Below are 14,949 nucleotides of genomic sequence, written 5' to 3'. Positions count from 1 at the left end.
TACAACAAAATATAAACTTCATAGTGATGGATGTATCGTTACATGTACTTTACTATGTTAATCGACTGACAGTGACAGTTTCAACAAAGTATTAAATCGCAAATGTTTTAATGTGTTTAGTGGTATAGGCCTATTATGTATAAAACATGAAACAAATATATTGTTACTGAGTAGAAAAAGAATATAAATATTATTTCTCGTTGCACCCGTCCTCTCCCCCATTCCTCAACTCTTCTCCCCCATTCCTCAACTCTAATGTTACATACAAAACACAAATTGGGTTTGTTTAAATTTGACTCAACAAGTTTTTTCTTTCGGAAGTAATACAGTGTGCTAATTTTAGTTGACTACATAAATCACCGTGTATATTTATTAATTCCTATATAAACGACATTGTAGCAGCGATAAAATTGAAATTATGCCGTAAACTGTCTCAAATAATGCCAGATTGGGAAAAATAATGCCAAATCCCCAAAATGTGGCCCTAAATAGCGCCACCAACGGTTAAAGTCTAAAAAACGTCTGTAAAACCCCAACTGACACAAAATAAGGCCTAAAATTTGTATCCCCATGTCGTTCAAAATTTATATTTTCAGTTTTGTTTGTAATAACTAATAATTTCCAATATTTTGGGTGCAAAAATGGTAATTGCAAATGATACCATCCACCCTAATATCCTAATACGGTGTTATAACGCCCTAATTAGGGCGTTATAACGCCGTATTATTATAAAATAATTTTTTTCTTTGGCGGAAATCAGCCACCGTACTCTAGGACCTCGGCCCACAATTGGAAAAATATGGCTGCTATGATGCCCGGAAATGGAACTTAATTTGAAATATGGAAAAAAAATTGTTGGTTGTTAAAAAAAACACCAAATTATGCCAGATTATGCTAAAAACGGCTAAATAATTATGGCATTATGCCAGATGTCGATGGCCTCCAAATAATGCCAAACAGCATAATAATGCCAGAAATGTAAATTTGAAATCGCCAGTTTGTTTACGCTGAAATTACTGTGTATTCGAAAATCATCTATGGGCAAGACCTAGTTGGTACGCGAGCGAAGCGAGCGTTCTATCTAATTTAAGAAATTACTCGTTTCACATGATTTGAGTGTAAGGATTGATGGGGGTTTATTCTGGGCAGACGATATCGCACTGCTTGCAATCAATGAATTTGAAATGAACAAAATGCTGGAATTAGCCTCTAAATTTTCAAAAGAATGGAAGCTTAATTTTAATTGTGAGAAATCGAATATATTAGTAATACAATTATAAGTTATTAAATTGTCAATGTCCTGTATGTCATGGACTTCTCACCGTACATCAAAAGTCCAGATGTTATCGACGTATAAAGTATAAACTGATTTCCCCGACGGAAAATGGTCTACGCTTGCTATTTTCTTAGGTCAGCCCCCACCACAGGGCTGGTCATGGGTACTTAAAAATGTCGTTTCATATTTCCAAGTATAATAAGTGCATTTTCCGTTGACCTAACAGCTCTATTTTTCTAAATTGTTTTAGCTCAGTCTCAACCGTGGTAGGGCTGTTTCTGGAGACTTATATATTTTGTTTCATATTTCGAAGTGTAATAAGTCCAATTTCCGGGACCTACCAACTCTATTTTTCACAATTTTCTTAGCTCCACCCCAACCATGGTGGGCTGGTTCTGTAGACTTGTAATTTCGTTTCATATATCAATGTATAATTGCAATTTCCGGGTACCTAGCAACTCAAGGGAGTTAGTCCCACGCATTTACAATTTCCGCACACCCAGACAGCAACCAGCCTACGCCTCTGCGATTAACGATATACCTCCTGGCCCGTGGGTACGTTTTACGTCACGTATATTTTCTATGCTACAATTTACCCGTATTGAACTTAGGTTACTTCATTTTTCACATTGAAAGAATGGATTTACACACAGTCATCGCTAGTCTGGGCTCCAGACGGAGTTTTGTAAAAATATAAATATTTTTGCACATATGGCGTTTCATACGTGTATTACTTGAGTTTGGATACTCCGTCTGGGGAAACACGCATAAGTCACGTGGTTTGACACCAAGAATTCTTGGTGCATAAATTATCCAGTTGACTAGTTTCAGCCGCATGCCATTGGCTACTCACTCGTACGTTGTTTTAATATTCATATTTCAGAATTTCAAAGACTCGACATCTAAGACGATGCGCATGCGCTATGTTACGTTTAGACAATGTGTACTTGAGTACATTGATGAAAGTTTTTGAAGGCTAGAAATGATTTTATATGCCTAGTAAGTAGTAAACATTTGATGAGATTTTTCCCAAGAACATGAAAACTCGTCTTGATATGATAGGCTAGCTTCTCCGCCAAATCAAACATTGAATGGATCATTTATTTAATTCCCACCCAGACCCTGTCCTGTTCTGTGTGGTGGTGTAGCCCTGTTGTGTGCCCGTCGGTGGTGGTATGTACCTTATTGGCGTTTTATTTGGCAGGTCATACGTACAAGTTGAGTAGCCCTACGAAGGAGGCCTAGGCCAGGACTAAACAATTAATAAACAAAACAACTTGGCAACACGATTTTATATTTCAACAGTTGTTCAGTCTCGATCGTACATTCAGCACTGTACGTACTCGATCTTTTTCATTTTGAAACAAAATGATCATTGGTTGATTCGAAATCCATATTTACATACCGCCCGCCCCATATAGCCAAATACGGTATGATAACCTACGTCATTCTTATCGGATGTTTGCGGTCTGCAAATCGATTTCTATACGTGTTTCACAAGTCTGTATTTTCAGACAAAAATCGCGGTCGAAATGAAAACAAATAAATAAAAAAAAAAGACAATAAATACAGACTTGGGGCAAGTCTAAGTCATCGCATCGGATCTCGCGCAGTGTGTTTTGCACGCAGTATTTTATTTACAGTACCTAGGCCTATATATACCATAAAAATAGAAAAAGTGGCTACCTTAAATCTGATTAAAACGGCCTCAAATTACGCTAGAACGCGTTGCTTCCCTTGGCGGCTCCTTGCCCCCAGCCGAGGGATGCTATCATAGCCTTCACTCCCGGTCAGGGAGTTTAGCCCTCGTGTCGCCACCGCTGTGTCCATCTTGAGTACCTTGAAGGAGAGACAGTAGGCCTAATCACGGTGTAGTCAGCAATTTGACGAGGTAACTATTATCATGTTTGCTTCGACATTCATCCGTATTATATATTATAAAGTAGGGGAGAAAGAAACTAATAATCCATAAAACAAAATTACGTTGAAAACCAAAATTATAAATAATTTGTTAGTATTAGTATTGTATTAGTATGATATTGAAGGCAGAAGAAAAGTCAACGAAAAGCATTCTAGCATGCGATCTGGGTAGTTTAAAACAGCTTGGCATCCTCGACACCACTTCCAGACCTGATACGCGAACTGTAGTGGGTCGAGTTCCGGTTCAACAAGAGACGTAATATTTTATTATTATGAGCTTTAAAGTTTTTCAAAGATTGTCATCAATTCCATCAGGTCTGGAGGTCTTATTAATATTAATTTGTTTGAGTAGCTTTCGAACATTTTCCACTGTTATGGTGCATAGTTCATAACTTTTTGCCACACCCGGTTGCATCTTACTAATCGTTATAGATATGTCATGATTTTCATACCTAGCGAAACAATTGTTTAAACTGTCTGGCAGAATATGATCAGCAACCCCTTCAACACTTATTTTAGTACTTTTCTTATTTGTAGCAGCTGTGTTAATTACGAACACATCCATTATTTAACTTATTTTCTATTTTATTTCTGTACACACATATTTAGCCTTACGAACAGCAACCTTAACCTCCTTATTTACTTGTTTTGTGTCGTCCTTACTACCCTGATAGAATACCATTTTTTTCTTATGAGTGTTGACAAAGTGCGAGGCAGCGAGGTTTATACGAGGCACGCCAAGAATTTGTGTGCGAGGCATCATTTTCTCATTTCCAAAAGTGCGAGGCATATCTATTATGCTATTTTATAGGCCTAATAATCAATTATTTATATTTCTATAATAGGCCTAGCGTATCTATAGATTCGTGTATACACTCATCATGTTGTTTATTTTTATGTAACGATTGTTACCGATCGACTGCATGCTTGAATGGCATTTCAAGCGTATTCACTTTACAATTAACATTTCGAACATAGCAGAGTAAAAATAATACTTTGTCACACCACCGCACCTCGATCCGGTAGACCTGAGAGATAGAAAAGCCCTATTTACTATTTGGCAGGTAGCGGGACGATTCTGCCCTGAGACGATTCGGCTTTGGGGGCGATTCGGCCAGCAACGCACAGACTTCTCTCTGAGCGGCGTGCCAAAGACATTTTTAACATTCCATTCTCTAGAAAATCCACACGTGTACCTCTCTTGCAAATAAGGTGAACAGCGATGGCCAGGGAAAGTTCAATAACTGGCGGTGAATAAAAAGGTAACTGGTATGCCCATCAAATAACATGCCACAAAGAATAAAATTGCGAGAGAATTCTGGAGCGCGTGTGAAAAAAACTACGTCCGACATCGTAATACTATTAGGCCTACAATTAAACTGCTTAGCCCTAACCTAGAGGCCTATGTAGAAATTCAATTTTGATATAATAATAATTGATGTAATACTTCTGTTTTAGTAGGCTAGGTAGCCTATACTATGAACGATATTGTTGTCCATGTACGTACTAAGCCTGGCGTTATACCTTCCTTAGCTTGTATTTTGACTCCAAATTTTTGATAACTAACTTTATCGTTTGAATACCACACCTTAGAATTATGCCTCATTAGTAATTTTATGAAGAAGAATCACATTAAAAGTAACAAATAAATCCTTAAATGATTTTAGAGACGTGGGTTTCGCACACTGTTCCCGAATTTAGCATATTCAATGTTCAATATTGTTTCTATGGAGCTCCAAAAGAGCAACGATAATAGACTAAGACTAAATCTCGTGGAAGTGGAATTCGTCAGTTTCTAGTGCATTTATTGGTGAAATACACGTTTAATTTCAATATATTTTGTTAATCTGTCAATAAAAATGCTTTAATATGTTACTACTGATACTGTTCTATTTCAAAGAATAATAATCGATCCTAAATCAACATCACTACCTAGCCTAGACCTAGGACATCCTACTGAGGATATTATGATGAATTTTTCTACTTTGTTCTTAAAGTTAACGAAACCGTGTACAGTATCAACAGTAACATTTTTTCTTTATTGACAGTGAAAAAATATATTGAAATTGAACGTGATTTTCACAAAATAATGCGTTAAATATATGGATTACACAGAGTTTTTAGCCCAATCATCTAATAATGTTGCTCCTTTGGCGTTCCATAGAAACCAAAATATTGAACATTGAGTATGCGAAAATCGTGAACAGTATGCGAGAAAAACGTCTGTAAAATCATCAATTTAAAGGATTTATTATTACTTTTTGTGTGATTTTCTTCATTATTAAAGTAATAATTCTAAGGTGTGGTATTCAGGATAAAGTTAGTTAACAAATTTGGAGTTAAAATACAAGGCAGGTGCGAAAGGGATCTAGTGGGCCTAGGCTACATCAATTTCGGTGATTTCCTGCCTTGCACTTTTGGGAAAAGGTAAAATGATGCCTCCCATTTTTTGATGATGGTAAAACGATGCCTCGCATAAATTTCTAACTTGCCTCGCCTGCCTCGCACATTGTTATTACCCTGGCTGGTTATTAGCAAATACAACAACCTGTTTATTTGGAATAACTAACAAGAAAAATAGACGTAATGTCGAAACAACCGTTAACGTAGAACAATCCACCGCTAATGTAGTAAAACCTCCAGCTAATGTAGAAACACCAACATCTTATGTAGTAAATACAAAAATCAACACCAGCTAATGTAGAACGGTCAACAGGTAACGTAGAAACGAAAATGGCCTCCCAGCTAATATAGTTACTATCGCCAACTAATGTAGAAAATATTATATATTTTACAAACCTATTAAAAATCATATACAAATTCATCTCTTTACTTAGCCATCAGTCTATCCACCTCTTATCTCGTAAACGACCAACTTTCTAAAACGACCACACATCGTAAGTAAATTGATTATTATTTTTATTGATTATACTGATTTGTATACAAACTGAAAAAGTCAAACATCTTGTTAAATAACTTACTTATCTGTAAGAAACATTATTATTAAGTCAGTATTTACAATAATTATCAGCAACTGTTCTTTTTTGAAGTTAGGAGTGACGGCATGTTTATATCTAAATACAGTATTTACCGTTTCTTTGATATTTACTTTGTGACTTTGTCATGTAAAATCATCATTGTGGCTCACTTCGACCGCACGTAAAGCTGAACTGAAAAACAAAGAAAATTCATTGATTATAATATATGATAAAAAAATAGTGTAAAATGGTCAAAATATTGTACAATACGATGTTTCAAAATAAATTTTAACAATCAATAAATTTGAAATTAAGTGTACAACTAGATAAACCAAGAAATATTATCAAGTATGTATAAAATGTATATTTTATGTGATGGTTAATTTAAATTATCAAGAAATTATAGCCTAATGAAGATTGATTGGAATTCAACGGAGACAATTTGAGATTCTAATTTAGTGCCCTCTAGCGATATTAATTTGTTTTCATAAAGTTAAAATTCTTTCAATTTACCTCAGAGTAAAAAAAAATATTAAAATTCATTATTATGAAAGATGAGTGAAAGTGAATTGATTGACTTGTTTTAAATAATTAATAATAACATACATTGGGATCAAATGAAATCCTGTGGTAATGGTCTGGTCTGTAGCCTTCCAACGAAGATACATCATTACCAGATAATGAAAGATTTACCAAAGACAAAGTCTCATCTAAAGAACTACACGTATTACACCGAGGTCCATAGATATAATTATCTTTAAAATTATCAGGATTAAATGCACTGTTGATTATCTCCTGAGTGAAAGTTATTATTGCTTGCAAGACGTGCATAACCTGTGATTGATCATCATTTTGTATGGCGAGTTTTATCATGTTTCTTTGATACGGTTTAATGTTTCCAGAAATTCTATCGGTCATAATCAAAAATAGACAGGATTGACTAGCTCTAACTCTTGCGGCATTATAATATACCTTATCCCATGTAAATTCTTCACAGCATTTAGCAACAAGCCGCAGAAATATAAATTCTGTTAAAATCTCTCCAAAGTCAAAATAAAATATGATTTGTGACGCATCTTCGTTGTTCCAGATTGTGGAAGTATCAGCAATCGTAGGCAATCGACATCCAAGAAAAAAGTTGCCTTTTGGATGCTCTTGATTAGTTACACTAAGGGGAAACAACAAATGTGTACCAACTAAAAACGAAATAACGTAAGGATACATTGCCCAAATGCCTTGCAGTCGACAGATATGTTCCAGTAATCGGCTGTTGACGATTCCTTCTTCCTTTAGTTTATGCCAATATTTGGCTACCTCTCGATTTCTATTGTGAGGTTCTGGAATATTTACCAGGTTCTTGAGAAAGTCTACCAATAGCTGAGGGTCACATACTACGTACTTACGAAGTAACTCATCATGATCCTTGTAGATAACCTCTCCAGATCTGTCGAAAAAACTCAAAAGTTGACGCAATTCATTTGTTGTCCACGTAGACTTTTCAGTTTCTGAAATTTCATCTAAGCTAACAATTAAACTTTGTTTTTGACGAAGTGTATACAGCGTTTGATTAAACAACAAATGTTTGATAGAGAACGTTTGTCGAAAAAAATATAAATTGTTAATCTCATTAAATATTACTTCACGTAATACATCCCGTTCTGTGTCAATGTTCAATGAGTTTTCAAGGAAAAAGAATAACTTTCCCGATGGATGAAATACAAGTAGTTCAGTAAATCGATTGTAAAGATTTTCAGTAGCTAATTTTACAAATGTTTCAAGAGCATTCATGTCCTTAATATCATCTCTTCTGGTTTCTATAAGCAGTACTACAACATTTCCTATTTCTGCATGCATGGCTACAGATTGGAGCCAATACCTCAGTCGTTTAATTTCACTTTCTGGATTCAAAACAGCTTGAACTGCATTGAACATTATCAAATAAACACCTTGCTTAGGCATAAACAGATGGTGTGTGTTATAATACATTTCTTGTCCCGCAAAGTCCCATAAACTAAGCCTAGCATCCAAGAAAGGTTCATTACGAATTACTGCTTGTAGTGATTTTCTAACGTGTGTTATTGGAATAGACGATGTATGTTTAACTTTCATGTATGCAAACCATTCGTAGAGAATAAATGCAATAATCGGTGAAACAATTAACAGTAAATTAATCAAATACAGAGATATAGATACGTTTACTCTATTTTCAAATTGAAAACCCACAAGTTTCCAATCGCAATAATATGCTATAAATAACCCAACTAAAAAGCCAACTGATTTTTTGAATATATAATTTTGAGGTATATATCCATAAACAACACATTTTCGTCCGACTGTTATACCTTTTGAAGTACAAAAAACAGTTACTGCAACACAGGAAGAAGTGAAAACACTTGTGAAATGTTGTTTTCTAATGAAAAACAGCACATTGAGAAACATCACAATACTCGTCAATAGAATGATACTGTTTTTCCTACTCAAAGTGTACAGTTTGGAATGAACATTTCTGTAGATTATAATAGTAATGATAGCAAAAATACACATTGACAATTTAAAATATACTCTACTATAAATTATTATTAATGCTTCAGTAACATTTGCAATTGAAAACATTTTTTGTCTTGGATGTACCATAATACTGAATGCAATACAGAGGCCAGTTCTTCCTCCGGCTCCAATAAGTGTACCCATTACTAATCCAATCACTCCATACATACAGACTGACATTGTGCCTTGCATTGTGTCTGTCCAATCTATCACAGTTCCGTATGCTTCAGTATTAGCTTCATTTGTACTCATGGCGCTATCTACAAGTACCATTGCAGCCGTATATGCTGAACCAAATCGATATGCACTGTGGACATCAAGAATTGACATTAAACATATTATGGACGCCCATGCAACAAGCCCAAATCCGAAAAGAAATCCACCATTAAGAAAGGTTATCAGAATGGGAATATTGTGAAAAACCTGGTAAGTTATGTCTTCGATTGTCCGTCCTATTAACAGTTTTGTTTTTCCATTCGGTTTATCAATATGTGACCTTGTTCTTGAAAACCTTTTACTGCGTTTGGACACGTTTGATACTGCCCACCATGCAGCAGAACATTCGTAATCTTCTAGAGGTGTATTAGTTACAGGACACCATTTACTGTTAACATCAGTGACTTTAGCTTTGACAGTGTCCGTTTCAATTCCTATTGTACTAGGTTCATTTTGTCTAAATTCTTTTCCTTGTAAACGCCTACAAGTTGAAGTTTTTCCCGCAGCATGATCTCCTAGGATAAGGATTTTCGTTCTATTAAATGGAAGATTTCCCGTTTGTTGTGCAGTTTTATATGCTTCTTCCATCTCAATATCATCTGCTAAAACACGCTTGTTACAACTGTGTTCAAACATGTAAAACCCACGGAGATATTGTCCTGCCTTTTTATCCATTGAAAATATTCTGGATAGGCCTACGCATACTTCAGTTAAATGTGTAGGTCAACACGTTATTTCAATGCTGAAATAAATGTTTCAAAATATATCAATCTTTAATATCTCTATTTTATAATAATTTGTTTTATTATTGTCATACAATTTTTAATTGTTCTATATAAAAATATAAATTTGCAACAAATATGTTGTGTCTATCATGACCATCTATATATAAATTATGGTTAATTCTGACATAGGCGAGTACAATGGAAAAACTTCGGTACTAATCTCCGCCTTGGATATCTACCTTATCTATCTCAGATGTACCGCGAAACGTAGATTTGATAACATTAGTTTTCAGTACTACGCTATTGTTCCATATTTCTATCTTAGGAAGATATTATAAAGGGTTTTATAAGAAATTTTCTGATTTCAATCGGTAAATTTTAACTCTACGCGCGGTAGAAGTAATTTTCCGGGTTCACGGTAAGGTGTGTCAATCACCTTGCAAGTTCCCTGCATGGTTGGTTTCAACCAGGGAGTTGTAAAACAACTCCCTGTTTCTACTAAGTTGGCCGTTGGTGCTTGGTGGCGATAGCCATTTTGGTTTTTTGTTTATTTTCGGACCGCGCGTGTGAAGGTATAGTAGTACATAAAGATCAAATTAAATATATTCATAAAACATAGGAGTAAATTGTGGGAAATAATTATATAAAATGACATCGAGAGAATTGATGTCATTGATGTCTTGTTTGAAATCGAATGAAACCCCGATAGCTGAGTTGTTGAGTAAGCTGCCAGGACTTTATGATACTGTGCGTGAATTTAGTTTTACGAATATCAAAAGCATTTAAATAATGGTAACCGACCGAAATCGTCCAGGCCAGAATGTCCTTCTAAAACTTTTTACCCGAGTCATTATCATTCCGAGAACCATCGTCTACACTTCCTAGAGGAAGGAGGAATCACCCTCTAGTAATTATAATTATTTATAGTGCTAAACTACAGTAGGCCTATTCTTGTTTCCATTAGGAGAGACATGCTGCATTCGGCCGAGTATATCCGACATGATCCGATATTTCAATTTGTTCAATTAAATCTTTAATTTATTTCGTTAAAAAAAACTTGAGTACAAAACAAAAGTATAACATGTATTCTTAAAAACAAGGACAAAATAACCAGGAAACTACTCCCAGGTCAGCCCACATAGGACCATCTATGGACAAAACCTTAAGGACCACTACTCAGCAAACCAGCAAACCATATATAACCCTAAGTCCCATTCATTACGTTTTTTAGATCTAATTTAAGGTCACAAACTACATTTGATGTAAACATAAATACTATATGGTCCTATTGAGATTACTTTTCTCGTCTTTAAACAGTTAAGAATGTGAAAGTCGATTCTAATAATTTTAGCGGCCCGCTATAAATTCCAACATGCATTGCGCGCGGATTGATATGTTTGTTTTCTTCTGTAATTCACCCACCTTTTCGATCGATCGTGAGGCCAAAATATGTGAAAGACTCTTGTTAGCGAAATAGCGGGTTTCCTCTAATTTGTCTGAGTTTGGCAAAAACAGAAATAAAAAAAAACACAATTAATGCAGCAACTATACAACGTCAGGCCAGGCCTATAGCTAGCCTACGATGTTCGTACGTTACCGATGTTTACCAGCTAGGCCTACACAACTAAACCTAGCTACTTATGTAGTGCATTGTTTCTCTCTTTTTATCATAATTTACAATAAAACGTACATTAAAGACAATGAATGTTTTTAAAGTAATTTATGCATTATTTCTACAAAATGTCGCAAATTGTGAACCTAAGCTTGAAGATAGTACCATAGTTGTGTGACATAGTTCAGGACTGCTTGATTTGATCGATATTAAAATGTTACTTTCGAGATATAGAGTAAATATAATAATATGCATACTAGTGTAATAAGATAGACCGAAAATTATAGAACATCGAATCAGGGATGCACTGTCAACAAAGCTTAGAAATGAATGTTATATAGGCCTATGGACATTTAAATGGTCCGTTGGTAAAAACAATCCCGGTTCTTTTATGTATAAATCAATTTAGTTTAAATTACTTCTTCTACGCTTTAAGTGTAAATTATATACTTACATACAGCCTGTTGTGGTGGAGCGTAATCACTAACAAAATTATGACGAACTAATATTTTGTAAATGTAGTGAAGTGGAATTCCGCCAACCAAACTTACACTTCTTGAGCACTGTACCGTACCAGGATATTGTAATTTCTTCACCGTCTGTGACTTTTCGACATTGTGTATTGTTTACATTATTATGAACAATTTATGTGCTAAAATTATTGTTGAGGGAAAATCCCACCACTGCACTAGATCACAATTGCCTTAAATACTAAAGTTAATTGTATGATTTTGATTCGCTTCAAAACACCATACTTTAGTATTAAGTATGACAACAAATACATAAACGTAGCTTATCCTGATGATTATGACTTTTAGATTTTCACCGCTACCGTATTACGTCATTTTTATTATATGCGCATGCGCCAGGCGACTGGCACGTCGACTGGCAAATTTGAGCACTTGTTCAGTGGCATTTTGGATACGGGTTGGGTAGGTTTGGCCAGTATGCGCACCTTTTTATGAACAGCGGGCGTCCCGGCTATTGCGTAATATGGCCAGCGGGCGTCCAATTATTATTGCGCAATATTTTTCAATGGTAGCGTCCGTGCGTGGAACACATAAAATGCGACAATGGCGCAACACAATAAGACGGAACTAAACTATGACTAATAGCTTCACAATAAACACGTTTTCAATTGGATTTTATATATTTCCAAATCATACATCCAGGGACCAAAATTCTTCTATTTTTCAGGTGAAAATAGGCAATTCATTCGCAACTCTTTATTTACATACACGTATCGCTCGACGTTGATCAGTATATCTTTTGTTTAATCTCGGGCAACTGAATGGAAAAAAAAACAAACAATAAATTGAAATCAGTTTCAGTTCTTTTGATATTCACTTTCCTTTCCGTATTATTATTGTAGTTATGTAAATTAAGTTTCAGGTTTATATATTTATTTTAGATAATGAATAAATATTATAGGGCCTACTTGTTAATACTTTATAATAACCATCTGATATGATTACAGTTTATTTTAAGTTACAAATAGTTTACGTACTTATTTTTGCTGAAGCCCAGTTGCACCCATAATTGTAAGTAGCCTACCGTACTTATCATCGATATGCCTGTTGTGGAATGTCCAATATAATAATAGAAGGATGTATATGCGCGGTACACCTTAAAAGCTAGTAGAAATACACCTAAAGAGGCCTTGTATGGGGATTTAGGGTGGGTTCCAATTAAAGTTATTCAAGATATATCTAGAGCCAAATTTATTAATTAGGTAATGAACATAGATAAAAACCGTTGGCCTAACTTTATGCTTAATACGTGTCTAAGTTCAACTACAAATGTAGAACCACGCTATAAACTGATACCCAGTTTTGCTAAGACGTGTGCGTCTATTAATATGGACATCGACTCAATTTTCGAAACTTCCTACCTTGGCAATGACCCTGACAGTCAAGAGATTTAAAGAGTTGCATGACACAAACATTGCATTTTGGAAAAGTGAAATGCTAAGAAAATCGTCACTTCAGACATACTCTCTTATTAAGTCTAATTCGTGCCTTGAAAAATATTTATTGGATTGTACAGACTTTCTAGGATCTAGCCTCAAATTCAAACTACGTTCTAACACCCTTCCTTTAGGTCACAGGAGTTGTAAGTGGCTTCCTGAATATGATGGTATCTGTAAAATGTGAAAGAATGGTTTAGAAGACATTCAACATTTTCTATTCACAATGTAACCAACTCAATGGCATAAGGATTGAAGAATATACCAAATTAGAATATATGTTAATCGATATCAATCATTTAGATGTATGGGAAAATTTTATCTCTGGTGACCTGAACACCAAATTAAATCTTGTATTTGGTGGAACTGATAACTACTATCATTATATTATGTGGTATGACATCGATTCCATATCAAATGTCTTTGATCGTTACTGTAAGCACTATGTTAAAAGAGCTTGGGCAAACAGATGTATTGTTTTAGGCGAGTAATGTTCATATCAATCAAACTAAATGATTGATATCTATCTCATTATAGTGTTAGGTCTACATTGTTGTTGCCAAATTCATTTTATATTGTACAGTTCCTACCTATTCTATATGTTTATTTCTTGTAATTTTTGTATTTTTAGGTGTCAGTGGGTTTCCTGCTGCTGTAGTGTTAATTATCAATGGTATTGTAGTAACTGTAGTTGAATTGTTTGTTTTTATTGTAATTGTTATTTTCTATATCATGTTTTTTTTGTGTATATTTCTTTTGGATGCACTTTCCATTTGGTCGAGTGCCACTGTTGTAAAAGTGTAATCTCCAAATAAATTATTTATTCAAAACCCCAGACCTCGGAGACGCAATCTCAACCTGGACGCAATGTTCCCGGATCCATCGGTAGGTGGCGCTGTACACGACTAAAGCTTTTACGGAACACACTCGATACTTTCGTAGGGAGAAATCAGGTAATGACCTAAAATGCCCCAGATATGTATGTTGTAGCCAAAATTTTGACATTTTATCGCATGGAACGCCTTAGAATGGTTTCAAGAGGGTTGGAAACGCTGAAAAACATACGAAACAGTATATATCTGAGCCAAAAAATGATTATATGATTTTATTTAAATAACCTGTGACGTCGCAAAGAAGGTCATCTTCGGCGTGTCTTCGGAAGCAACGTCATCGGAAGCATTGGGATGCTCGGAAATGTGTGGACATAACATTTTTGGGTCAAAGATCAGTAAAATCATTTCCGGTCATTTTTTTGTGCTAAAAGTTGTGTTAGACCGAAAATAAATATGTATATTCTGAACAATTTGACACCAAAAGCAAAGTGGTTGTTGAGATATAAAAACCGCACATTTTTAACCTTTGACCCCGATTGTGGGCATGTTCGCACCGGATAGCGAATTTGGCACATATCCCATGTTGTTTGTTGGGTTCAAATTATCCACAGTTGAGATATTCTCTCCTAAATTAAATACATACAAATCTTACCCAGGTCCTAGACTACCTGTTATACAGGGTATTTGATCTCTGAAAATGTTTTAAATGTGTTCATTGGGTTTAAAAACAGGGTTTGCCACAAATTAATTGTAATGAATAGATTACTGTATTAGTTTAGGAGATACCGTGAAAATATGGGTTTTATAGCAACTTTGCATAATGTTATGCTCATTTGCATGAAGGCAGTGGATGACGAAGGGTTGATTTGTTGTATG

At 35.0% G+C, this 14,949-nt stretch overlaps 1 protein-coding gene across 1 annotated transcript; it reads right to left on the bottom strand.

Annotated features, from left to right (window-relative positions):
* Positions 1-6,225: 6,225 nt before the first annotated feature.
* On the bottom strand, positions 6,226-9,612 carry LOC144842424 (uncharacterized). Its single transcript, XM_078698873.1, has 3 exons — positions 8,826-9,612; positions 6,781-8,093; positions 6,226-6,366 (listed from the first exon to the last, which is right to left on the bottom strand). The coding sequence occupies exons 1-3, from the start codon at positions 9,610-9,612 to the stop codon at positions 6,331-6,333; spliced, it is 2,136 nt and encodes a 711-aa protein (XP_078554999.1). The 3' UTR covers positions 6,226-6,330.
* Positions 9,613-14,949: the final 5,337 nt, after the last annotated feature.

Source organism: Antedon bifida, chromosome 5, assembly GCF_963402885.1.
Source record: "Antedon bifida chromosome 5, ecAntBifi1.1, whole genome shotgun sequence".
NCBI lineage: Eukaryota > Metazoa > Echinodermata > Crinoidea > Comatulida > Antedonidae > Antedon > Antedon bifida.
Note: the sequence above shows the minus strand (reverse complement) of the source record. Positions and strands in the feature narration are given on the sequence as shown.

Excerpts from the sequence above, each read along its gene's own strand:
- LOC144842424 (XM_078698873.1), bottom strand. The coding sequence starts at position 9,612 with ATGGATAAAAAGGCAGGACAATATCTCCGTGGGTTTTACATGTTTGAA. Across the intron at positions 8,094-8,825 it reads CGGAGGAAGAACTGGCCTCT|TTCAAGCTGTTTTGAATCCA; the intron begins GTATTGCATTCA and ends TGTTCAATGCAG. Across the intron at positions 6,367-6,780 it reads GGATTTCATTTGATCCCAAT|TTCAGCTTTACGTGCGGTCG; the intron begins GTATGTTATTAT and ends TTTGTTTTTCAG.